At 42.0% G+C, this 26806-nt stretch overlaps 1 protein-coding gene across 1 annotated transcript in view; it reads left to right on the plus strand.

The window, feature by feature from the left end:
* Nucleotides 1–9780: 9780 nt before the first annotated feature.
* Nucleotides 9781–26806, plus strand: part of LOC129187449 (rho GTPase-activating protein 20-like) — a 71138-nt gene continuing 54112 nt past the window's right edge. The window contains exon 1 of the mRNA XM_054786749.1: nucleotides 9781–10132. Coding sequence (XP_054642724.1) covers nucleotides 10016–10132 — 117 coding nt within the window. The 5' untranslated portion in view covers nucleotides 9781–10015. The remainder of the gene's footprint in view (nucleotides 10133–26806) is intronic.

A 26806-nucleotide genomic window follows, 5' to 3' on the forward strand; every position in this document is an offset into this window, starting at 1 on the left:
AAACATTACCGCAAAGTAGGCTGGGAACAGGACGTGCTCCCAGCGATGCTACAATAAAAAAAAAAATACGCTAGCATGCATGCGGCAGCGGGAGAAAAACTGAGTTTGGTTGTACTTAATTGAAGTATTTTAGAATGTACTCACGTTATTTTTCATCAATCCTCATCCACAAATCCATCAAAGGCCTCATCTTCTGTATTCGACACAAAAAAGCCGTCTTCTTTTCCGTTGGCTACTAGTCTGTTAACTTGTCAGTGTTATTCAGCTCCGAAGCAAAGAAGGAAACTTCTCCTGTTGCTTCTGCCAACTTTATTTATTGAACGCGGCCACCAGACAGCAGCTCAGAACACACACACATCTCTCAGCATCGTCTCTCCTTCCTGCTTGCCCACAAGGCAAAGGTTAAACAAGCCCCACTACATAGCTGTCCAGCCAATGCCTGTAAGAAATGACACCGTTTATTTCCTGGTGTGCACTGGTCAATACTGTAATGCCACTTGTTGTGGGGAAGGAGAGACTCACGTCGCCGATGCACTTTAATGGCTTTATTAACAGCGGAGAACACTGCAGGACTTTACATCCACGCCAACATAAACACACTTCCCAACTCTCTCCAAACTCACAGCTAGCACTGAGCCCAGCTCTCCTGCTCGGGACGCCCGCCGTCACTTCCCGTCACTTCCTGATGAACTAAAGCTGTAATGACACTCTGCCGTATAAAAAGTAAAATATTAAAAACAAGCGTAAGACATTACTAGCACAGCTTTGTTCTGTGGGTCGTGGATAATAACAAGCCTGGTAGTGCTGTACAACTTTTATCCGCAGTCACACAGTGCCCTCTACTGGTCAACATTATTATTATTATTACTTTTTTTCCCTTTTTTTCTTTTTTTCCCTCTACTGGTCAACATTCAAACTGGACGCCAACCTGTCTATAGAGGCCACCTGTCTATAGCGGCCACTTTTGCAGTCTCCCTCTAGTGGCCGCTATAGACAAGTTTGACTGTATTTGGAAGGTGGCAAACAGGTTTTATGTGCTCTAACTACAAAAATATTCCATGTAAAAATAAGGAATCCTACTTTGCGGAAATTCACATATCACTTATATAAAAAGTTTTTCTATGCCACTTGTCCTCAGTAGGGTTGTGGAGGGTGGTAGGGGAGGTGGTTATGCTGGAGCCTATCCCAGCTGACTTCGGGCGACAGGCGGGGTACACCCTGGACTGGTGGCCAGCCAATGGCAGGGCACATATAGACAAACAAGCATTCACACTCACATTCATACCTATGGACAATTTAGAGTCTCCAATTAACCTAACATGCATGTTTTTGGAATACGGGAGGAAACCGGAGTACCCGGAGAAAACCCACACACACGGGGAGAACATGCAAACTCCACACAGAGATGCCCAACAGATATTTAAACTGTACATGTAATATCTCACGGAAAACATATATACAATGTTATAATGCCTGACCAAGTCATTTGTAGCGCGTGCGTATGCAGGGGTGCCGCCAGGACTTCTTGGCCCCATGAAAAAACAAGTTACATTGGGCCACCCCTTTTATTTTTTTACTTTTACCGATTTTTGGGCCCTCTGCCAGTCATGGGCCCTTGGGATTGTAATGGATTAATAAATGTATGGGAAACACTGGGATTGTTTGGCTTTGGGTTATTTTATTTATTTTTAGTGTGTTGCATTTATGTATAACCCACATTTTGGCTGTTATTGATGGCTGATCAGATCAGATTTGTCTACTCAACACTTGTTTGCAGGATTAAAGAGTAGATTTTTAAAAAATCCTTTACAATGGAGAAAATCTAGAACATCCCTAGACTGGACCCTCGCTGTGTTAATCGCGTCCTCTTCAGTACACTTGACGCTTTCTTCAATAACACGCCCTTATCTGTACGTGATCAAATCTCTGGAAAGACAAATGCAAAGCCGAGGTAACACATCGGTACCATCTACAATGGACTCAAAGACTTTATATTTACGTACCAAGATTTTGTAGAGGACGGTATTTTATCATCATCATCGCTCCTGACCTCCTTTTGGGAGCAGAAGATTCCTGCCTTGGCAGAGGCCTACAGATGATGGAGGGTCTCATTAATTTAATTTACAATGAGCATCATCTCAGTAGAAAGTTAGCTCTGGCGCTGGCTGTGTGAACATTGGCCGGCTGGTGCTCGGCCAATGAGGAATTAGCGGCTCGGGCCAAGGTTGCTAATGAGTCCCGTTTTCCTGCAGGGCTCCATATGAGCTTTCAGAACAACTAAAAGTTGGTAAAGACCTACTGGGGATTAAGGCAGCTTCATCGGATGTACTATATGGTGTGATCAGTCAGTCAAACCTGTTGGAAAAAAGAAATGGAGCTGATGGGACATGTGAATGCAAAACGAGCACCGTATCATTTGCAGAGAGGTTGTGTGTAACAACCGTTTAAGGAAGGACAAGTGATCTTTCAAATATGTTCTGTTGTGCACTGCTGGGCGGTGAGACGGGGGGGGGGGCTTAACTCTGAGCTGAAGGAAAGAAAGGCAGGCGAATTAAAAACAAACAAGAACACTTGGAGAGCAAGGCTGTTTTGCAACTTGTTGTTGGCGGGAGGCGCCGATCCGCCAGAATGGCAACGTCAATAAAGCGCCGGTTTATCACGCAGCTGCGGCCAGTAAAGTGTCAGAAACTCGGGTCAACACTTGGGTCGATACTCGCTGGGTTCATCCAAGCGGGTCAGAGAGATACAGCTGTGCACTGTCCATCATATTTAAGGTTATGGCCGTGATCCGAAGTACTTTCAAGCTGAAGCTGTTCCCGTCGTGTGGGATCTACATCAGGGGTGTCCAAAGTGCAGTCCGCGCCACATTCTAAAAATGTACTTTGACAAGAAAACTACAAAAAAAAACAACAGCAAAAATGGAGAAAAACAGCAAACAACAAAGTCAAAATAAAGAGATTAAAGTTCTAATTTAACAAGAAAAAGTTATTATTTTTGGACAATAATTGATCAATTTGAAACAATTGATCAAGCTGAAATATTACAGAAAAGATGTGATTTTTACAAGTTGTAATATTATGAGAAACAAACAGAAGCAAATAAAGTTGTAATTTTTGGAAAATTAGGTTGGGGAAAAAGCTCTGATATGAATTCATTCATGGATGAAATTGTACATAGTGCTTTTCAATGCACCCAAAGCACTTCACGATGAAGTGAACCCATTATTATTTCACTCCTCAGGCACACACTGTGGGTGGTAATCTACATCTGTGGTCACAGCTGCCCTGGGGTAGTCTGACGGAAACGTGGCTGCCAATTTGCGCCGACCACCACCTAACATTCATTCATAATATTATGAGGAACAAACAAAACAACAAATATAAAGGCCTAATTTTTGAATAATTAGGTTGCGGGAAAAGTTCTAATGTTCTGTCACTGTGGAAGAGACGCTAGCGAGGACAAACAAGCAGTATAGAAAATGAATGAATCAAAGTCATAACTATAAAAATGGCAGAAATGGAAATATCCGCTATAATTTTATGAGCACAAACTCAAAATATTTTAAGAGAATAAACTTGGAATATTATGAGGAACAATAAAGTTCTTTTAGTAGTATTAGTAGTATTAGTTGTTTTTTTGTTGCAATATTATGAGAGGCAAACGACAAAATAAAGTTGTAATTTTTGGAAAATTAGGTTGGGGAAAAAAAAAGGTCCAATATTATGGGAATAAAGTCAAAATATTATGGGTGTAATGGAAAAAAATGGCAGAAATGGAAACATCAACTGTAATTGTACGAGCATAAAACATAATATTTTATGAGAAGAAACCCCTAAAATTATGAGGAAAAATAATGTCTTTTTAGTAGCATTGTGTTTAAATATTAAAGGAAAAATCATGTTTTTTATTGCAATATTATGAGAGACAAACGACAAAATAAAGCTGGAATTTTTGGAAAATTAGGTTGGGGAAAAAAGTTCTAATATTATGGGAATAAAGTCAAAATATGATGGGTTTTATGGGTAAAGTCTAAATATTTTATGAGAATAAACTTGTCACATTATAAGGAAAAATAATGTCTTTTTAGTAGCATACTGTAGAGTTCAAATATAAAAGAAAAAAATGTTTTTTGGTTGCAATATTATGAGAAACAACAAAATAAAGTTGTAATTTTTGGAAAATTAGGTTGGGAAAAAAAAGTTCTAATATTATGGGAATAAAGTCAAAATATGATGGGTTTTATGGGTAAAGTCTAAATATTTTATGAGAATAAACTTGTCACATTATAAGGAAAAATAATGTCTTTTTAGTAGCATACTGTAGAGTTCAAATATAAAAGAAAAAAATGTTTTTTGGTTGCAATATTATGAGAAACAACAAAATAAAGTTGTAATTTTTGGAAAATTAGGTTGGGAAAAAAAAGTTTTAATATTATGGGAATAAAGTCATAATATTCTTCTTTTCCGTTGGGCTTTTCCCTTCAGGGGTCGCCACAGCGAATCAAATGCCTCCATCTAAACCTGTCTTCTACATCCTCTTCTCGCATCCAATTTCCACCGGCACCCTGTAGGTCAACAGCACCGATGGCGGTCGATGTTAACCCGGCCCTCGACCGACCCGGTATGGAAGTCTTAGGTTTGATTCGCATGTTTGATTTGGCAAAGGTTTTACGTCGGACGCCCTTCCTGACACAACTCTCTGTATTTATCCGGGCTTGGGACCGGCACAATAAGACACTGGCTTGTGTCCTCTTGCGGCTACATTACAATAAAGTCATAATATTACGAGACGAAAATTTGCAAAGATTATTTAAGAAGAAAGTTGAAATATTTAAAAAAAACAACAGCAAAAATGGAAAAAAGAACAAAGACCGAAGTTGATGCTCATAATGTGCTTTTCCACTTATACCACAAAGCTGAGATGCAGGATTTTCTCGAAACATGCTGCATATACTGTAACTTCTTAGCATATCTACATGGGTTGCTTTACAAAATATCAAAGTGGTCCTTGCATTCTTTCATTTTACCACAGTGTGGCCCTCGGGAAAGCTTTGGACACCCCTGCGATATGCCATTGTGGTTTGTAAAATTGGTGAAAAACCCTGGAACCCGGGACTTTTAGTTGCGCATTCCTATGAGGGCCAACAAGCGGCGATTCCTCCCACCACAGAGAGATGTCACCTCCAGTTTCTTGGGGGCGTTTGAGGCCGGCGTGTTGAAGGCATGAGCGAAGGATCAAAGCGTGTGAGGAAGGAGCGTGTAACTGAAGAGCCGTAATCCTCTGGGCTCTCGGCCTCATTCCCAGACTGTTACAGTTGGTCACGTTGTTTACGTGGCCTCGCGTCCTTTCTGTCGCCCCTGCAGAAACGACCGAGGGCCCTCCGGCCGTGCAGGCCGACGCGTCTGTCTCGTCTCCTCCTCGAACTGCAACAACACGACACAGAGGAGGATTGCGTGGTTTCTCCGTGAAAGAGATGACTTTTCCCAGTTAAGGTAGCTTTCTCACCGGGGAGAACCCACTGGAACATCATGTATCTCTCTTGTTATTTTAGTTACATCACCAATTCAAGAAAGGTGAAATGGGAGATAAGTGAAGAGGTCTTGCCTCTGCACGGTAAGCAGGAAGTGTTGATGTCATCACAGGACATGTGCTGACATTTCTGGGTCAGAGCCTGTTTATAATTATTATTACAAGAGCCGATAATGTTCTCGCAAGCATCGCCGAGGGCCCAAATCCAAACACGAGCTCTTTGACGAGCGTTTGTTACCACTCTTGTAAGAATGTTGACCCCGACAGCTGCGGTAGCTACCCGGCATCTGTCCAGCATCTCCTTCGCCGTTCACACAGTCGCTGGTCGGTCTGCATGTCAGTTAGCCTCTTCCGCACAGATATCCAGCAAAACAACAAAAACCTGGGTTGAACATGGGGTGTAAATAGATTGATCAGAAATGATTGGTCGTTATGACGTTAAGGTCTGGGGCTGCACGAGTGCTGCCAGCACTGGGTGAGCTGAGGGGAAGATGAATTCCAGCACGTACTTTGTGCTGAAAATGTGAGGGGTGTGCAAATAAACCAATAAATAAACTTAATAAACCACAGGTTTAGCCCCTCCGCAGCATTTTTTGTTGTTGGCCCGCAGAAATAAAATTAAAGCAAAAATAGCCCATCAAAAATGGAAAAAATAGAACCAAAAGGAAAACTGTCAAGAGAAGCAGCAGAAAACATTGCGATTCGAACATCGCACTCTCACTCTATCGCGTTTTCTCAAACATTAATTAATAATTCATCGCTGTTTTGTTGTTGAATACGGCCTATTTTTAGTAAAATGAAAAAAAGAAAGGCATGTTTAAGCAAATTCTACTTATTCTTGGCCAAGGTTGAGCATTTTCATGCATAAAAATGGCTAAATGAACTAACACAATGAACTAGGCAGAAGAAGCATTCTAATTGTGAATGTAATATTCCGCATTGGCCACTAGGTGTCATTAATGGTTCGGTGAGACCAGCATCAGACGTGACACCACAACAGGCATTGATTGCAGGTTTAAATTCTCTCACAACAGGCACAATGCTAAAAACATAATAATCATAATAATAACACAAACTACTTTTGGAGCCATAACACACAACGAGCTAAAAGTCAACCCTGAACCCTCCAACGTCAACTTCCTGTCCTCCCCACATCTGTCTGCCCGCCGCTAAGGTTCCCAAGGGAACACATTTACGGTGACACACACGAGCAAGAGTTTTATTTACATGTTAAATGTACGTTGATGAGACAATAGCCACCGCAGGAAGTACACGATCCAGAAAAAAACAAGGCGCTACTAACGTGTGAGTATATGTTATCCTATTATCCTGTATTTAGAAGATTGTGAACAGGTTTTCTCTGCCATAACTACAAAAATATTCCATTTATTAATATTGAATTCTGCTTCACGCAAATTCACTTATCGCGGTTGGGCCCGGAACCAATTAACCGCGATAAATGAGAGATGTCTGCAGATAAAAAGGTTTTTTTTGCCTTTTTTAGGAAATTAAAGCACACATAAAAATATAAACCTGGTTTTCAGTATGCAGCCCTCGGTTTGGTCACCTGACATAGATGTATAGTTATGTGGCCGAAAGGGGTCTTCTACAAGTAAGACATTCACAAAGTAGTGTATTTAACATTTTTAGGGCCACTTTAATTTAAAAAATCTGAGATTTTGAGAACAAAGAGAAAAAAAATTGCAAATTTACAGTACATCTCAAAACAGAGCAGTTGAGCACAAGCAGATTAGCATGTCTAGCTAGCCCTTCTCACTTCCGCCTTAATCACCCCGCCCCCTCCACATGCCCAAGGCCACAGGTCACATAAGTCCCCCCTTTTCATAGCTGTCTCAGGCAATGCCTGTAACATAAACTTACCTGTTTTTTCTCCTAAATTTCCCACTTTATTCTCATAAATTTACAACTTTATTCTCAAAATCTCAGATTATTTTAATACTCATAATCCATCTCATTGAGATATGAAAAGGGGGGACTTATGTGACCTTTGGCCTTGGGCAAAGGTAATATTATGACTTTTTTCTCATAAATTTTGGACTTTTTCTGCTAAATTTACCACTATTTTTCTTGTAAATTTACGACTATTTTTCTCGTAAATTTACGACTTCTTTTCTCGTTAATGTATGACTTTTTTTCATAAATTTGTGACTTTATTCTTGTAAATTTACGCCTTTTTTCCTCATAAATTTACGACTTTATTCTCGAAATCTGCGATTATTTTAAGACTACGTCATAACAGGCATTGCCTGAGACGGCTATGAAAAGGGGGGACTTATGTGACTTTTGGCCACGAGCAAAGGGAATATTATGACTTTTTTCCTCATAAATTTACGACTTTTTTCAATGCCTGTTATGATGGAGGATTAAAATAATCGGAGATTTCGGGAATAAAGTTGTAAATTGGCAAGAATAAAGTTGTACATTTACAACTTTTTTTATTGTAAATTTATGACTTTTTTCTCGTAAATTTACGACTTTTTCTCATAAATTAACTACTTTTTTTCTCAGAAATTTACGACTTTTGTTTCCTAAATTTACTTTATTCTTTATGTTTCCAACTTTTTCCAACTTTCTTTTCTTTCTTTCAACTTTATTCTTGTAGATTTACGACTTTTTTCTATTATTCTCGTAAATTTACCACTTTATTCCCTGAGACGGCTTTGAAAAGGGGGGACTTATGTGACCTTGGCCTTGGGCAAAGGTAATATTATGACTTTTTTCCTCATAAATTTATGACTTTTTTCCCCTTAAATTTACAACTTTTTTGTCATAAATTTACGACTTTTTTTCTCGTAAATTTGGTACTTTTTTCTTGAAAATGTACAACTTTTTTTCTAATAAATTTATGACTTTTTTCAATGCCTGTTATGATGGAGGATTAAGATAATCGGAGATTTCAAGAATAAAGTTGTAAATTGACAAGAATAAATTTTTTTATTGTATATTTATGACTTATGACTTTTTCTCATAAATTTACGACTTTTTTTCATAAATTTACGACTTTTGTTTCATAAATTTACTTTATTCTTTATATTTCCGACTTTTTTTCTCATAAATGTAAAACTATTTTTCTTATACATTTTCGACTTTATTCTTGTAAATTTACAACTTTTTACTCAGAAATTTACGACTATTTTAATCTTAAATTCACAACCTTATTATTGTATATTTTAGACTTTTTTTCTCATAAATGTACAACTTTATTCTCAATATCTCCAATTATTGAAATACTCCGTCATAACAGGCATTGCCTGAGACGGCTATGAAAAGGGGGGGCTTATTTGAGGTAATATTGTGACTTTTGTTCTCTTAAACTTAGGATTTTTTTTTTTTCAATGTGGCCTTAATACTCTGTCATAAACATTTTTTAAACAAAAATTCAGTCTGTGGCTGACATCTCCCCAAAAAAGCAGGCCTCCGTTTACCTTTGCCGCTGAGAGGGGAGGAATGGCTCCTCACCTTTGAACAGAGACGCTGAGCTTCAATACGTTTGGTGTGGTGGGTTTATTTTAATGCAGCCTCTCTCCTCCTCCTCCTTGACACAAGCGCGCGTTCTTTATCGTTTCTGTGTACGTGAGCTCACACACCCACCTGTGCCCACATGACCTGACCACGCCCCTCTACACCCGTGCACACGGTGCCCCTTGCCAAACTCATAACCCGTCTTCAGAAAGTCGTTTGTTGATTTGGCTTGAGCTGCTGTGTGTGACCGCGCTGATCCCTGCTTGTAGACTTACAGGCTGGAGTTGCGAAGGCGTTGGGAATGGATTGCGGCAACCAGACGGAATAAACTCTTTATAAAACAATCTTCTACTTCTTGTTGACTTTTAACTCCTGTTTGGCACTTTCTACGCACGTCTGTTTATCCTCAGGAGGGTCCTTGTGGAGGTTTGGACGATCAACTGTTGCTCCCCCCTCCCACCACCCCCACCACCTCTACTGTTGACCCCTGGGTGTCTTTAGGACAAGGAGCAGGATGGTCCAATCATAGATGAGCATATCGATCTGTTTTTTTCAGCCCCTTTCTTTCCCTTGCTGACAGTTTGGAGGACGCTGTGTGCCCTTTCTGTAACCCCCCCCCCCCCACTGCCATGCCCCTACCGGCGCTTCAAGCCCCCCCACCCCACCCTTCTTCACCTCCTTCCACCTGACCAGCCAATGGGACTGAGCAGGCAGGCTGGTCTGGGTGTGGACTGAGAGAGGAGGAGGAGGTGGGGCAGGGGGGGGCGAACGGACAGGACCACAAACACCCGACTCGCCAGACGGCCAGACAGGCAGGCAGCAGCGACGAGAAACATTTCACACACTGTCAGAAAATGTGCCCCGTTTGCTTGTGAGTGTTCCGTCTGGAGCGTTTCCTCCATGGATGGACACGGCTTCCACGACACCTGAGGCATCACCTGAGAAGATAGACCCATTAGCTTAGCTGAGAGGCTCGCAAACAAACAAAGTGACTTTTGGAGGAATGCTGGCCGGCCCGCAAAGGTTCCCCGACATGGAGGTGCTGGGAGGAATGGAGGATGAGCAAGTGGACACGGCGAGGGGCCGGGCGGGAAGCTGCGTGGAGTTTCACAGCGTCAGGGTAAGGAGCTTCAGCTTGGAGGAGATGACAACGTCGCATGTGGGAAGTGGGAAGGGACTTTCATAGCCAGACTCGCGGGAACACGGAAGGTGTTTCCGTGACTTGTTATGGCTGTCATGTGCGACTTTACCAATACATGAATTTAGAAGAAGGCAACCATGCCCGTTTAGCCACAAACTGGACAGTGGAACCTCGGTTTTCATCATCAATTTGTTCCAAAAAGGTCAGATGGAAACGTTTCCCTTAAGAAATCATGTAAATCCATTTAATCTGTTCCAGGCACCCATAAATATGAACCAAAGAATACATTTTATACAGAATAATTATGCTTTTCCAGGCATAAAACAATGTAAAATAATTATAATCGAGGAATGGATGAAACTTATCGATGGGGGCACCCCGTGCATCTTGGCCAGATGGGATTCAATAGTGTTTCTCACCCTCTTGATCAAGTTGCTGGCACTCGCTATTTTTTTTTTGGCCCCATGGCCTGTTATTTAGCAGTAGCACTCAATAAAAAATGCACGGACAGCGAGTCAGCCACGGGCAGGGTGCTTTATTTGGGCTATCGATTCCACGGAACGATACAGTACAGGACAAATGGACTAGTTTGTGGATTTGGTCGGATATTTTTAATAATAAATAAATAATAATGGATTGATTTCATTTAGCGCCTTTTTACACGGCACCCAAAGCCCTTCACAGTGACGTGAACCAATGATTCATTCACTGGTGGTGGTAGCCTACATCCGTAAGCACAGCTGCCCTGGGCTAAACTGACGGAAACGTGCCTACGCCCTCTCCGACCACCACCGAACATTCATTCACATTCATACGCCAGTGGGGGCAGCACTGGGGGCAAGGCGGGTGAAGTGTCTTGCCCAGGGACACAACGACTGCGAGTGGGTGGAGAGAGTGAGGATCGAACCGCCAATCTTCCGGTTTCTGGACGACCTGCTCCACCTTCTGAGCCACTGCTGAAAAAAGGAGGAGGAAGATGTCTCTGAAAATATTAGTGTACATGAAATAGTTCACATGTCGGACCCACTCTTGGGTCCTGACCCACGAGTTTACAATCACTGCATTGGCTAAATGTGGAAAAAAAACACCTAATTTCTAATATTCTTACTGCAGGATGACCCAAGTATGAGGTAATCTAAAAAAAACAGTAAAATAACACTACTATTGACCATAAAAAGAAAAGAAAAATGGAAAATGGCAGTTGTGTTGTACGACATTGGTTACAGAGGTGTACCTAATGAACTGGAGTGTACATCATTGAACAGGTGCGTGCAAAATGATTATTTTTTTTGTTGTTGTCACCGGGTGCTTGTTGACTGACAGCTGCCATTTCATAAATAATAATTATCACAGAGGTATTCATCTGTCTGTTCTTGTGCTAGGTGCCTAATGATATCTGGCAGATATCCAAAACATGTCCTTGCTAACAAACATGGCCGACTGGGCATGTTATGATGCAGGAGCAGCCGTGTCAGCAGCACGCAAGGCCAGTCAAACACTCCTCATTTGCACATTGTTTCAACTTATTGTTGAACAAATACAGTCGATCCCTGCTATTTGTGGAGGGGTTACGTTCCGAGACCACCCTCCAATAGACAAATAAACGCGGGTAAATGAGACGCGCATAAAAATCTTTACTCTTGATACTCTAATAAAGCCTGGATTATGCTGCCACTGTACGCTAGGCCGGCTCGCTCCTCCCCCTCCGAACCCTCCTGCCAGCCTGACGCAGACGTTCTCCTTTGATGAGGATCAACATTCGCATTAAAAGTGACTGTTCTAATGATTAGATTAGATTCAGCTCGAATAAATAACCCTCCCTGTTTCTCATTTGCCACTGTTCACTTGCGACAAGGGAAGCTAGCAAGCGAAATGCATAGAAGCGCAATCCAGATAGAAGCAGTATGCCTCACACACTTGTTAACACATTTATCATTTTAAACTGTACAGCTACTCACCACTAATGAACGTTAATGATTGATGGACAGATGGAATCGGAGTCACAGTGTCGCCTTCAGCCTGGTTAGAGTGCGCCCCGGTTAGCGTGGCTTTCGGTTAACGTCCAAAATTTCCTCCACAATTTTGTCTCGGTTAGCGTGCCATACGACACACGTCTTGTCGTGTTGCTCATGCGCCGCGTGAGTCCAACTGTGTCCTGAATGTATTTTTATCGCCCTGTTAGCAGCCTGTTAGCTTGCTAATACATGGAAACGAGAACCGGAGTCAGCGCCGTCGCCCGTCTCTGATGTCATCAGCGGTGGACTAACTAACTAACACAGTTACGCCGCAAGTCTCAAAAATGTTAACACAAAACACATTTTTGTAGTTTTACAATTATAGTTTTACATGCATAAGAAAATCTAAACACATACCTATGATTAAAAAAAATGCATATTTAATCAAATTCTATGTATTTTTTGCCCAAATTAAGCATTTTCAGGGATAAAATTGACTAAATTAACTCAAATACAAATACAGTATGAGCCTTTAAGAAGTAGTATTCTACATTGGTTGTCTTGAACGACCGCTTTTATTGCAGGTTTAAATGATCTCACAACAGGCACAATCACAACATAATAATAGTCAGAATTCTAATTCTAAACTCAACCCTGAACCCTTGACGCCACTTCCTGCCCGCCATCAGTTCTACTCCCCGACAAGGCAAATGGTTTATTTTCTCTGATTATTCAAGTTTTATTGTCACATGCACAGTAAAACAGGTGGTTCTGTTATGCAAAGAAATTCTTGTTCTGTTCATTCTCCCAAAAAAGAAAGAAAAACACAAGAAAGAATAAGAACATCAGAAACATAAATACCAATAAATTAAGCAACAACAACAGAAGATACATGAATACAAATACATAAATAAATATATAGTGCTATGAGTGTGTGCGTGTGTTGCGTGCGGCAGACATACAGTCATCGGCCTGATCACTGGTGGTGTTGAAACATCATACAGAAGAGAGGTGGCGGACCTCATAGCTTGGTGTCGTGATAACAATCTCCTTCTCAATACAGATAAGACCAAAGAGATGATCATCGACCCAAGAACAAGGGAAAAGGTGTATGTACGTCTACTATATTGGGTAATAGGAGTGCAAAGGTGACTATAGGGGTGTTATATCATGTCTAGATGGCTCTAATCATGTTGAAAATGTATTTAGAAATATCATAAACAGGTTTTCTATGCCTTAGCAGTGAAAATACTGCATTTATCAATAAGCAGTCCTACTTATCGCTTATCATGGTCGGGTCTGGAACCAGTTAACCGCGCCAAACGGGGGATTACTGTACATATAACCGAGGAATGAAAGGGACGAATGAACATCTCAGGTTACTTTTACCTTCACTGAAGCTGTGATTGTTGACAAAGGCACGATGTGGCTCAACGCGGACACCACTTTTGTGTTTTGCTATGAGTTATTTCTCAAATTCAAAAGTGTTCCTCACTTTCGTGATCAAAATGCTGGCACTTGCAACTTTCTTCGGCTCCGTTTTGGCTTATTTTGCAGCCGTGATGAAAAGAAAAGCAGAGACTTGAGGTGAGAAACACTACTGAATTCAGGAAATTACTCATAGCAAAACACAAAAGTGTGGTCTGTGTTGATCTCACTTTAGCAACAATCACGTCTTCAATGAAGGTGAAAGGAACCTTACATTTTCATTTATCTATTTTCATTTGTCACTTTATATGTATTTGTAGGTATTGAGAATTGTTTTCTGCATGTAAAGCTAGAATTGCAAAACTATAAAATCGTGTGTTGTGTTCAAAGTTTTGCCTTTCTGGAACGGATGCATTGGATTGAAAGAATTTCTCATGCGAGTCCGTTAGGGTCCATTCTTTCTGGAATGGATCAACTTCACTTTGACACAAATGTTTTTTGCTTTTGCGACATCTCAAATATCTAAACAACTACACCAACATAAACAACACAAAACAGGGGTTGTTTTACATCAAAATAACAATGAATCGACAAATATGACACCATGGACTATTTACAGTTTTCACATTTGGAACTGAACCATGTGTGTGCACGCATGTGCGTGTGTGTGCGTGTGCATGTTAGAATTTCCCCACAATGCGTAACCTTCTGCACGCTACACTCCTCCACGCTCTCTCCCTTCCTCCTTGCCGTCATGTGTGATTCTTCCATCCACACGATCCCTGCCGAGCTCTTACCATTCTTTTCCAATCATTCAGCCTTGTAAATGTTCAACGGTGGGAAACATTTCAGCTTCTCAAAGACCAGCAGGAAAACCTCTTCGGGAATTCATAGCCTTGCGTTTCATAACCCAAATCTCCAAAGTCACCCAAAGTAGGGATAAAGTCAGAGGTATTTCCGCGGATAAGTTGAAGCGTTATTACGGCCACGTCTCTTGGTGTCCGCCGAAGCCAGCGGAGCGGAAAAGATTTGTCTGTGATTGTTGCAGCGCCTGTCATTCGAGTTTCAAAACAAGAGCTCGTTACTCGGTTTGGCGCTTGGTCATTTTTAGGTCTGATGGCGTCCATGCAGGCGGACCTGCTCGCCTTCAGTCCACTGGCCTCTGCTCCCGCACTTAAGCAGAACTACGGGAGGCCGATACACCGCTGAGGCTGTCGGTTGTGAGCAGTCGGCACGCATAAGAAAATGAAGTTATACCTGGCAGAGACTCTCCAGTCGAGCTGGAGGAGGCCTGTTTGTAATCAGCTCAGGAGAGAGGAGCCGGGCATGGATCCAACCTCAACGTGTCCTCCTAAATCCCACCCGATGAAGACGCGGCTATCAAAATGTCTGTTTTTTTTTAGCATGCCGCTAAATGGTATTTATGGCAGCGAGACTTGATAAATCCTAAACGGGGATTACCTCCAAGCGGGATGGTTCTCATGCTCTCTGAAGGATTTACGCTGATATTTTATGTTTAGCAGCTTATGCCGACTGTATTTTTTTCTTTGAGGCGCTCTGACCTCTTTTGCTTCTCCTCAGTAGGCTAGTTTCATTGCCCCTGCTCCCCGCTCCCCACGTCATGTTCACGTTTTGCTGTTCGTCTGTCGGTTTTGACGTTCCCTGACAGCCATGCTGCAGTGGATCGCGGGTGTTTTCTTGGTGGGATTCCAGACGTGCAGAGCAGAAAGTCAGGTGGCACCGCGCGAGGTCACCACCCGACTTCAAGGAATGCATCAGGAAAGCACTGAATGTTACTGAATGTTAGCCTTTTAGTTTGACGGTCGCTGCGACACTTCAGACCTCCAACCAGTGGTACTGAAATAAAAAAGTACTTTGGTGACATTTTACTCAAGTACAAGCAAAAGGTCGTGTGTGAACGTCTCCTCGAGAAAGAAAAGGGGCTAAAATTTGTTGAGCGCGGAATGCAATAGTAACATTTTTTTACTCACTAATGGTTTGAATTTAAAATGTAGCTAAGTAAAATGCTTTAAACAAAACATATTTAACATGTCAATATCTGTAAAAACAGGCACTGGTATGACTCAATGACAGTAAGTTCCGGACTATAGAGCGCACCGCTACGCAAGCTGCACCCACTAAATTTAAGGAGAAAAAAAGATTCGTACATTAAGGCCGCACCTGTCTGTGAGCTGCAGGTGTCCACGTCGTAACGTGGGATATTCGGCACACAAAAAGATTTCTTTTTATTGTTGATGAAATAAATGTTTTTTCTAGAGATGCACAATATCTTTTTTCAAACCAATACCGATAACTTTCGGCTTCTCAAGAGCGATATGATACCGACAACCGATAACTTTTTTTTAAATAAATTTTTAATTTAACTGTAATTTGTGCACAACCTGGAGGTAAGAAGGACCGGAACAAATTAGGATTTGATCAACTGAACCTGTGGATTTGTCCTAATCAAATACCATGACTTACTACGACCACATCGCTACTATCAGGAGAACGGGAGTTTAGAGTGGGAGGAGCCACCAGTAAGGTGCACTGTATTAGGGCACACCCTCCGAGCAGCCGGTGTGACGCCACGGAGGTCTCTAGCATGGCAAACCTTTGGCACTTCTCAAACGCCACGGCGCTGGTGTTTCAGGTGGCTGATAAGGTGTATGGGTTTTTTAACCCCCTCATCTCAGCATATGATACCATGTCCATCCTGTTAAAGTAAATGTTTGTTCACAAGTGAGCGCAGGAGAAGTTACGACAGGCTGTTAACGTCACAGGCAGGAGAAAAAAAGGAGTGCTTGATTTGCTCACAGGTAATCTTTTTTTTAATTATCTATTATCGGAGCTATTTTAATGTTATCCGATTTGTCGGTAGGATGTCATAATTCCCTGATATTTCCCGATAATTTTCGAGTAACCCTACTTTTTTACAAAAAGCGGCCAACAGTGCGTGTAACACCGCTAGTTAAACAACACCGGACAGTGCGTGTAAGACGGCTAGTTAAACAGTGCCGAACAGTGGTGTAAAATGTCATTCAGCCCTGTCCTCATCCTCCTCCTGGGAACTAAAACCACTAAAGTGGTCCTAAAGTCGCCTTAACCCGTTGGCGATAGTGTAGCGTCCGAGATGTAGGGCGTCTAAAGTCAGTCTTTGAAAAGACAAAAACTCACACACTCGTACTGTTTTGGAGCAGACCTGCTGACCCCGTTTATTCAAGACAACATCTGATCACAGCGTAGCAAAGCAACTGTTGCCTTTATATGACGTCACCCATGTGACCCACACTAGTCAGGCATGACTAATCAACTTACACTAAAATCAAATAGTGACAGTTGGCAGTCCAATCAGAAGCTGTAGTAATTCTGCACTTGATCCAACTCACTTAAGGTTTGTCAGATCAAAACACGATCGCTGCATAAGACTTTAAAACGTGATATTAGTGGCCGCTTCACTACTTCCTGAAGCTGCACACTAAGCATCATGGGAAGGATAGCTTTAGCCATAAATTAGCCGCATTACTGTACAAGTTGCAGGGTTCAAAGCGTCACAATAAAGTAGCAGCTTAGGTAAAGCAACACATGTAGATATGCTAGAAAGTTCTATATGTTTCAAGAAAAAACTGCATCTCAGCTTTTCTCCCCATTTTTTCCCCATTTTTGCTGTTGTTTTTTCAACTTTCTTCTCAAATGATCTTTGTAAATTTTCTTTTCGTAATATTATGACTATTCACATAATATTGCACCTTTTTCCTCGACCTAATTTTCCACCTTTATTTTTCCTCATGATATTACCAGTTCATTCTCCAACTTTTTTCTCATAATATTTTGGCTTTATCCTGGTAAAATTACAGCAGGTTTTTTCCATTTCTGCTGTTGTTGTTGTTTTTTCTACTTTCCAACTATTTCAACTTTCTTCACGTACATTTTCTTCTTGTAATTATGACTTTATTCCCATAATATTTTGACTTTATTCTCAAAACATATTTATTTCCCCAACCTAATTTTCCAATATTTCAAGACTCAAGATTGAAGAGTGAAGATTCAAGATTGAAGAGTTTTATTGTCACATGCACCGTAAAACAGGTAGTTCTGCCATGCAATGAAATTCTTGTTCTGTTCTGTCTTCGAGAGAGCGGACAGATATTTACAACTTTTTTAGCTGTTTTGTGTGTTTGTCATAATATTACGACATTTTTCTTTACAAACAAACAGCCGTCGGCTGTAAATGGCTCCCGGGCTGCACTTGAGACACCCCTGGACTAATACATTATCTTACATTATACTCCCTGAGTGGAAATGTCCAAAGCGGGCCAATAGTTCAGTTTGGTATGATTGCTCTCATACATGCTCATACCAGAAGTTCAACATGGCACCTCATGGCAAAGAACTCTCTGAGGATGTGGAAAAAAAGAATTGTTGCTGTCAAATTAATAATGCTAGCCACACAAAATATTCACACTTTGGGCCCAATTTGGACATTTTCACTGAGGGATGTACTCGCTTTTGTTGCCAGACTGTAAATTTAAACTGTTATACAAACTGTACATGGACTTATTAGACATTTTAGATTGCGGAGGTGTTTCTAATGAAGTGGCTAGAGGGTGGAAGAGCAAAATGTGCACTTATTTAGAGTTATATGAAGTGTTTTACTCATTTGTCTCAAGCTGCCATCCTAATTCCTCCTCCTTTTGCTTCTTCAGTGCCTTCCAATAAAGATAAACATGGCCTAAATATTCAGAATACACGCGGTACAATTTGGAAAGCCAGCTTTCCTCTGGACGGACCACACTCGTGTGTTTACCGAACCTTTGTCGTTGCCAAACGCACACGTGTGGAAGACTGAGAGAGCGTGAGGACGTTTGAGTTATTCGGAGGTCAGCGAGGCCGTCAGCCTCCAGTATGAAACTAACGTACAACATCGTCAGGTGTACTGCTGACATGCACGCATACACACACGCACACACACACACACACGTGCAGTGAATATATGAAAGCGGGGAGCCCCCATTAAAGTTATGTGTGGACCCATCCTGGTGTATCATTACTGCTCTTGAGTCATAACACATCATGCAGTGCTGATGTACTGTGTATGTACTTAGAGATGTACAGGTATGTTGATTGTGTGTACACTCAGACCCGTGTGCGTGTGTGTGTGTGTGTGTGTGTTTTCATGCGTTGTAATGTGTCCCACCACGATGGATAACCCGGCTCTCTCAGGCTCTCTACACAGAAACATTTTCAGGTCTAGTATTTTAGCGTTTCAGGCTTTCGTCCACACAGAAACGTCTGAAAACGCCGTCTTGTCGCTTCCGTGCAGACAAGCAAACCGCTGCTTTGTGAAAACGATGATGTCACGTGACCAGAAGTGAGCTTTGAGGACAAGCCAACATAATATCTGAATATTTTGACGGACGTGACTCACCACTCTCCCAAAATGAATCGCAGACGTAATTCCACTTCGTCTTAAGACTACACAAGTCTTGGAAAGCTGAACACGGCGGTCTTTCTTCTTCTACGGTTTGGTGTGTCCCGTGGTTGCGTCTTGTACAGCGCCACACATAGGTGTGCCTTATGTATTACATCGTTTTCACCCAGTGATCCATTCCCGTCTGGATGCAACTATTTACTTATCCGGCACAGCGGGGATGCACATTTTTTTTATTTTTTTCAACCTGCCAACGTATTTATACGTCTTTTAGTTAGTTTTTTTTTGTGCGTGAGGCAAAAAGAGATGATGACGCAACTCTCCACTAATGCACTTGACTTCTGAGCAATTTAAGCCATAAAAACGGCCACAAGGTGGCAGAAGTGCATTTGATAAGAGCTCGGCAGGGTCATTTCGAAGGAAGAATCACACACGCCAGGCTGGAGGAAGTGAGTGAGTGTTGTGTGCGGAACGTCACGCATTGTAGGGAAATATTAACGCATGCACGCATAGTTCATAGTGTTATATTTATAAATAAATGCTTATTTTGATGTAGAACTACCCCTTTTTTGGGTTGTTTATGTTGAGGTAGATATCTGAGCTGTCACAAAAGCAAAAAATATTGGTGTCAAAGTGAAATTTATGCTTGAAATGTATTTTTCACAAAAAGCTGGTCTTCTCCTTTTTTTAGTCGGGAACTGATATTTTCCTGAAACGTACCTACGTTCTACTGCTGATTACTAAAGATCGGAAAAAGGTAGAAACAAACTTTTTTTTCCTGATGAAAGATGAGAGTCTAATGTTTCTTTTGGTAGGTTCCATGTTTATATAACCATAGAAAACATTATTCTGTGTGCCTTGAAAGATCAGTCAAAATCGTCTGTACTGAAGGGGTTGTCTTTTGGAAAATGGCTGCGTAACCTCCCTTTTTCTTTCGGAACTCAACTAGCTGCCTTTGAAGTATCATGAGCGGTCAGTGTCCTGCAGCGCGATCTAGCTCTGCATGCGCTTTAAAATGTAGCTAGTTGTCGGTGTGAAAGTGCGCCGCTTGCTGTACTGTTGTTTACAATCAACTCCTTCATGCTGACTGAGCAGTTTGCTTCTTGCCTCCATTGCAGCATTGCTTCTGTTGCTGCACAGCTTGATCATAAATGAGCCAGTGTCCCAAGAGAGCTTGGTATTCCTTTCCGTTTTCCCATGTTCTCTGAATCATTATTGGAATGACAAACACTTAAGACTTTAGCAAAGACCAGTGGAGACTGCCCAGACTTCCTCTAAGGTCTCTGTTGACTTGAGAAGTGTACTCGGACTAGAATGATCCACTGTTCAGTAAAAAGAAGACAACCTCGTCTTCCTGTTACCATTTCTTCTCTTGGTAGAATCCTTAAGCCCCATCAGCTTACACTTGGATTTCTCTAACTGACTGCAGACCTTCTGTGAAAGACCTAAACTTGACCGTGACCAGTCCTGGGACTAAAAGGACCCTGGTATTTGTCCCCCTTTATCTGGCCTAGCAAACCACTTGACTACTTCTTCCAGTTTGACCCACATTATCTCCCCTGGGTGGTCATCTGCTCGAGGCTTCCAATCGTCAGGACTCTCCTAGACCTGCCAGAGAGTCAGGCGTCAGACCCAATCAGGTCTTGGGGGCTTGAGACGAAGGTGGTGACTCGGCAGATTGTGGAGTCTGAGACGTGTCAGGGTGGCGGCAGGAGGTATTAAGCCAGCTGTAAGAGGAGGGGGGGGGATTAAGTCCGGCTGACCCAGCGGTCTCAGATTAAAGAGTGGAAGCAGGCGGACAGTAGGAGACCGGCGGAAGGACATAAGGTGAAGGACGTAAGGGAAGATTTTTGATGACATGACCTCTGGCACGCTAAACTTTTACAAACGCGGTGAGGGGAGGTGCTCCCCCTGCTGCTGAGACGACAAAAGCACTTTGAACCAAAGAGACTACAAGCTCATCCTTACAAATCTGCTGCGGCTACAAACCCACCTGAAGACACGTCTTGTTGAACAAAGACGCCAGTCAGTCCCAAAAGCCGCATACGTCTGGTTGTGCATCCCAGTAGTTCTGTCCATCTATGTTCCTGTTATGATTGGCTGTTTATTAATGCAGCTTTTGTATTGCGTGTGTCACCTGTGAGACCCCTAATCCCTCGATTATCGCCCTTAATTGGGTTCAGACCTGACTGTGAATAATGAATTTTTGCAAAGTAGAATGCCTTACTTATAAATGGAATAGTTTTGGAGAAAACCTGTTCATGACCTTCTAAATAAGTTTTTTTTTAACCTTGTTAGAGCCCTCTCGACATGAAATAACACCCCTATAGTCACCTTTACACTTGAATTACCCAATATACAGTGGTCTTTGTAGGCAAAGACACGATGTGGCAGCGAGACCAACACGGGCACCACCTTCATGTTTTGTCACGAGAGTAACACTTTACAATAAGGTAGACAAAATGACAGTAGTTCATGAGGAATGAACCTAACTAACCCTAACCACTATTCATTAGTTACTCATTAGTTCTTCATTAGTTCCTCAATAACTACTCTAAATTTACTGTATGTCCCTTTGTTCCTCGGTAACTACTCTCGTTAGTTCCACACTAACTACTCTAAATGTATGTGCCTTCGTCATTAGTTCCTCATTAGTTCTTCATTAGTTCTTCATAAGTTCCTCAGTAAGTACTGTGTTTTTGTGTACGGTGTAAGTGTGACCGTCAATGAGCATATTTCTTGTATTCGGTAGTGTTTGTCACCTCAAACTCCTGCTTTTCTTCTGACCGCCGCTGCAAAATATGCCAAAATGGAGCCAAAGGAATCTGCAAGTTGCGATATTTTGATAAAGAAGGTGACAAACACCATTGAATTCAAGAAAGAACTCATGGCAAAACAGGAAGGGGGCGCCCGTGTTGATCCCGCTGCCACATTGTGTCTTTGTCAACACATTCTCACATCTTCAATGAAGGTAAAAGTGACCTTAATTCATTAGTTCATTTATCCCTTTCATCCCTCATTTATTATGCATCATTTATTTCATCCCTCATTTGTTATGCATGTGAAACTACTGTACTGTATAAAAACGTGTTTTGTGTTAACATTTCTGAGACTTGTGGCGTAACTGTGTTAGTTGGCAAAGAACTACAGAGTAGGCTGCTGATGACATCATAGACAGGCGACAGAGTTGACTTGTCGTTCCTGTTTCCATATATTGGCACGCATTTTGTGATAGAAATACATCAAGAACACAGTGGGACTGACACAGTGTGATAATAACACGACCAGACGCGTGCCATATTGCATGCTAAATGCGGAAATGTTTGACGTCAACCAAAAAACACGCTAACGACGTTCCACTGTACTCCAGCGTAATAGATGCCATTTATCACATACAACGTAATAACATGAAGAGTGGGACGCACTAGCATGTGAGGTGCGGTGCTAACATTACATTCTAACATCATGCTGGGTTAGCCTGTTCGCTAAAGAAAAACAACATGATCGCCAATAGTTGGCACTGTTAGTTTTATTTTAAGATGTATAGCAAAGCCTGCTTTTCAACAAAGCTGTCCTGTGAAGTGGTGGGTGTGGTGGGTCAGAGGTCATTCCTCCATGAGGCAGGAGGTTTTGTTTTAAGATAGCAAAGCCCGTCCGGAACCCGAAAACCCGTGAAAAGGAAGCGTTTGAGTGCCCCTTCTCTCCAAAGTGGAGCACATATGGCGCCCATATTACCGATAGGACAGCATTGTAATGTACATTTTGGCATAATAGGGGACGTTGCAGAGGCACATGAAACAGTCGTTGACATTTTATGCCATCATTACTTTTACAGCTATTAAGACACATTGACACAATTTATGTCTTTCAGTTTGGACCTTTTGGATCCCGCAGCATTCCCTGAGCTCGTGTAGCTGTTGGACCTGCGCTCTCAATTATTGTTTTCTTCTCTTGGTTGTTTTGGCAGCTTAACGACATTTATGGCCGTGTTAGCCTCCTTAACGAGACTAATCGCCCAACTGAGTCAATACACCGCAGCAAAAAGCAACACAGCGCAAGTTAAAGTTATTTTCCGCCATTTTTTTGCCACACCTCAGCTCAGTCGAACGCCATCTCCTTTTTCCGCGTCAGGATTGGCTCCACACACGAGCAGATGTGGCCACAGCTGCATGGTTGTGCGTCATGGCAACATGCCAAAAGTGTTGCTATGCTGACTTGGCTCAGGGCCGAGGCCCGAGGTTTTTTTTTTTTCTAATTTAAAGACGCTATGTAAGTTTTGACAGCACACTTGACCCTGGAGAGAAAAGCGATGGCGGCTCTGCGGTTGTTTTATGACACTTTTAAAAATAGCAGCAGGCGTTCCCCTGAAGAAGAGAGCAAAGTGTGCGTTCAAGTGTGACTGGAAGTCCACTCACTGGCCATTTCCTTAGCTACACGGGCTGATGAGAGCAGCTGGCTAGATTTGACTATAGCTGAGTGCAGGTTGGCAATGTAGAAAGTGGCCGACAGCAGCTCCTGTGTGAATGTTTGCTGCAATTGTGTCCTATGCTTGTTAAGAATTCTAATAATTGTGGTTCTAATTTTAATTTTTTGGTTCTATTAATTGAGAACCCCACCCACACACCCACCCTCCCACAACCTCAAGCTCTTACCGAGCAGGCAAAGCTTTCTCTGATGTGACCTTTCAGTTTTGTGTTCATCGCCATGGTTAAGAAGTACTTGAGATGCACCAACTGGAGGTTTTTTTCTACTAGAAAAATGTTAGAAAAACATCCTTCCAAGATTCTCCTCCTGGTGCGCTAAGGGTCCCAGTTCGTTTAGGAATGCGGGCTTTTTCAACCTCTTGACCTCTAACCTCGATGCGGGCCGATACGAGACCGCTGGCGGTGATAGCGGCTCTCACACAGCGCCGTGTCGATGCTGTGAATGTGACGACTGACTGACACACACACACACACACACGCATGCAGTGGACAAACACACTTATCTCGTCTTGATTAGCGCCGGTGGTTCTGCGTCTGACTCCTTCCCAGAGCTCAAGAACCCCGCTGAGCTTTAAGACGTGACGTGACAGTCCATCTTCTCAGCCGCAGTGAAGGTGGCCCATTTTAATTTGACTCATAAAAATGCGGAAGAAAATTCCAAGTTGACAACTTGATGAGGTCAGAGGGTCGCCCAAACCCGCCACCACGAGCACACTTGCGGACACAGAGGAGGCGCCTATGAGTTGCGTTCTAAAGTACACACAGTGGACACTTGATTAGGTACACCATCTCATGAGTTCCAGTACAGATAATAATGCTGACTTTCCATTGACACTCTCGCAGAGGTATTCGTTTAACAATAGTTTCTTCTTGGGCTTGCACCACCGTACCGTGTCATGCTGAGGGCTGTTTCTAATATTTTGACTCCTATTGATAACCTGTGTGATAATAAGATGAAATGATTTTAAATGGGCCTGCCACCTGGGGAAAACATCCGGCCCAGCGTTAGAGATCGCCCCTTGTGGCTTTGCCTTTTAAACTATTTGAACCTGGGCGGTATGCCACTGAAACACTGAAATGCTAACAGCTGGCATGCTAGCAACATTCCTGGGTACATTGTGATAAGACGGGGACGTCTCTTGCCTGAACAGATCAATGTGAGGTGCTTGAATTACTCTCTTGAAAATGCTGCGATGCTGACGCTAGCAGTTCTATGGTGGTTTTACATCATGCCACGTACACGTCAGGCACAAAATTACATAAACACTGAAATGCAAAACACCAAAGCCAATAGTCGATGTGTGGTTTACAAATGCAAACATTGGCATTAACGGCTGTGGCTGTAGGCAACCTCCTGATGTATTTTTTTTTTCTTGAACTCCACAAGATGGCAATAGCTGCATTTGAAGTATCATGGCTGCTCAGCACCAGCGGCTTTATCTAGCTCTGCATGCGCTTAAAATGTTGGCGTGAAAGTCATGCGTGCTTCTGTTGCCGCTGCGTTGTTCAGTACAGTCGTCCGTCGCCATGTTGCGCTTGCAATTTTGCGGCTTCACTCTGTCACTGTTTTTAAAAATATATTAATGAATAAGTCATAGCTGTTTTGTGGTTGACTACGGCCTATTATTAGTCAAAAAAATATGCATATTTAGGCAATATTTTTATCTAAAATAAACCTTTTCAAGCATAGAATTGACCAAATGAACTAAACCACAAACCAATACCACTACAGCCATGGAAAAAATGATTGTTTCTTCAGTTTCTTGTTAATTTTAACGCCTGATACGACTAAAGATGCCTTTGTTTGGACAAATATAACGATGACGACAAGAATAGCTCATCACAGTTACATTGTATGGCAGTGCAGCGCTATAGCGATTCATATCAGAACTTAAGTGATTTTGGTTATTATCAAGAAAACCATGGAAGTTGCCCAATATCAGCTCTTAAATTAAACTCTTATGAGCTATCTTTGTCCAATCAAATGTACCTTTAGTTGTACCAGGTATTAAAATGGATGAATAAACTGAAGAAACAAGAAACAACATCAAAGAACTCTCACAGTGCTAACATGTGTGAGTCTATATAATGTCTTATATGTCTTATTTTCTGTCATTGTGTCTACTGTATTGGGTCATATGAGTGTAAAGGTGACTGTAGGGGTGTTATTTCATGTCTAGAGGGCTCTAATGATGTTAAAAGGCGTATTTAGAAGGTCATAAACAGGTTTTCTATGCTATGAAAATATTCCATTTATCAGCAAGGGGTCCTACATCATGATTAACCACAATAAACGAGTGTTCATGAATAACCGTGTGGTCCAAGAGAGCTACGGTTTCCTTTCCACTCTCTCATCATTACTAAATTCCAAAAAATGAACATGTTATGCATATGAATGTTCTGGAAATAACTGGGTAGAACCCCCAAAGCAGTCAAAAATAACAAGAGTAATAGTAGGTATACTCTGTTGTAGTATACTGTAGTAGCATAAAGGAAAGCACCGTGTTCGGGACAATAACAACAAGAGTAGAGCACATGGCGGCGTGTCAACAGCATCACAACTCTGGAGGCAGACGACGCTAATCTGATTAGTGAGGTCAGAGGGTGTGTGTATGTGTGTGCGTGTGTGTGTGTGTGTGTGCGTGCGCGTGTGCGTGCGTGTGTGTGTGTGTGAGCAGATGTAACAGGACAGCGGCCGTGCAGGCTCAGACGTCTGCTACTCTGACTTCTGTCTCCTCGCTATCTTGTCTGTCTTTTTGTCCACGAGTCATTAGAAAAACATACAAAAAAAACATGTTACCCACAGCCCACCGACTAGTGCGCACAATTACGATACAACTACATAAAAAAAACACAACATTTTACCATCTCACTTGTTAATGTTGGAATAATGAACAAATAAGTCCATGTCAGACTTTTCAGGGCCAGCGAAACGTCGTTTTGTCTCATGAAACTGAGGAAAAGAAGCCGCCTGATGTCCACATCTTGGCATAGGGCAGGGGTGCCCAACGTGCGGCGCGGGGGCCATTTGCGGCCCTTGGCACATTGTAGAAAGAAAATTAAACAAAACTACATGAAAACTGAAATGTTGGGCTTTTAATTGATTACAAATATTTAATGGTGATTAATCACATCTTGTCCAAAGTTAACTCATAATTAATCGCAAATCAAAATTTGTTTTTATCTATAATAAGTGGGGATGTAAATCTCTTTGTGGTAAACGATTGGACACGCATGTTGATACACGGGCTAAGATACAATTAAAAATGCTATATTTTAACAACAGAACGATTCGATACAGCGTACAAACGATACAATTCCATTCGATGATTTGATACCATTCAACAGTTACATT

Source organism: Dunckerocampus dactyliophorus, chromosome 9, assembly GCF_027744805.1.
Source record: "Dunckerocampus dactyliophorus isolate RoL2022-P2 chromosome 9, RoL_Ddac_1.1, whole genome shotgun sequence".
Taxonomy (NCBI): domain Eukaryota; kingdom Metazoa; phylum Chordata; class Actinopteri; order Syngnathiformes; family Syngnathidae; genus Dunckerocampus; species Dunckerocampus dactyliophorus.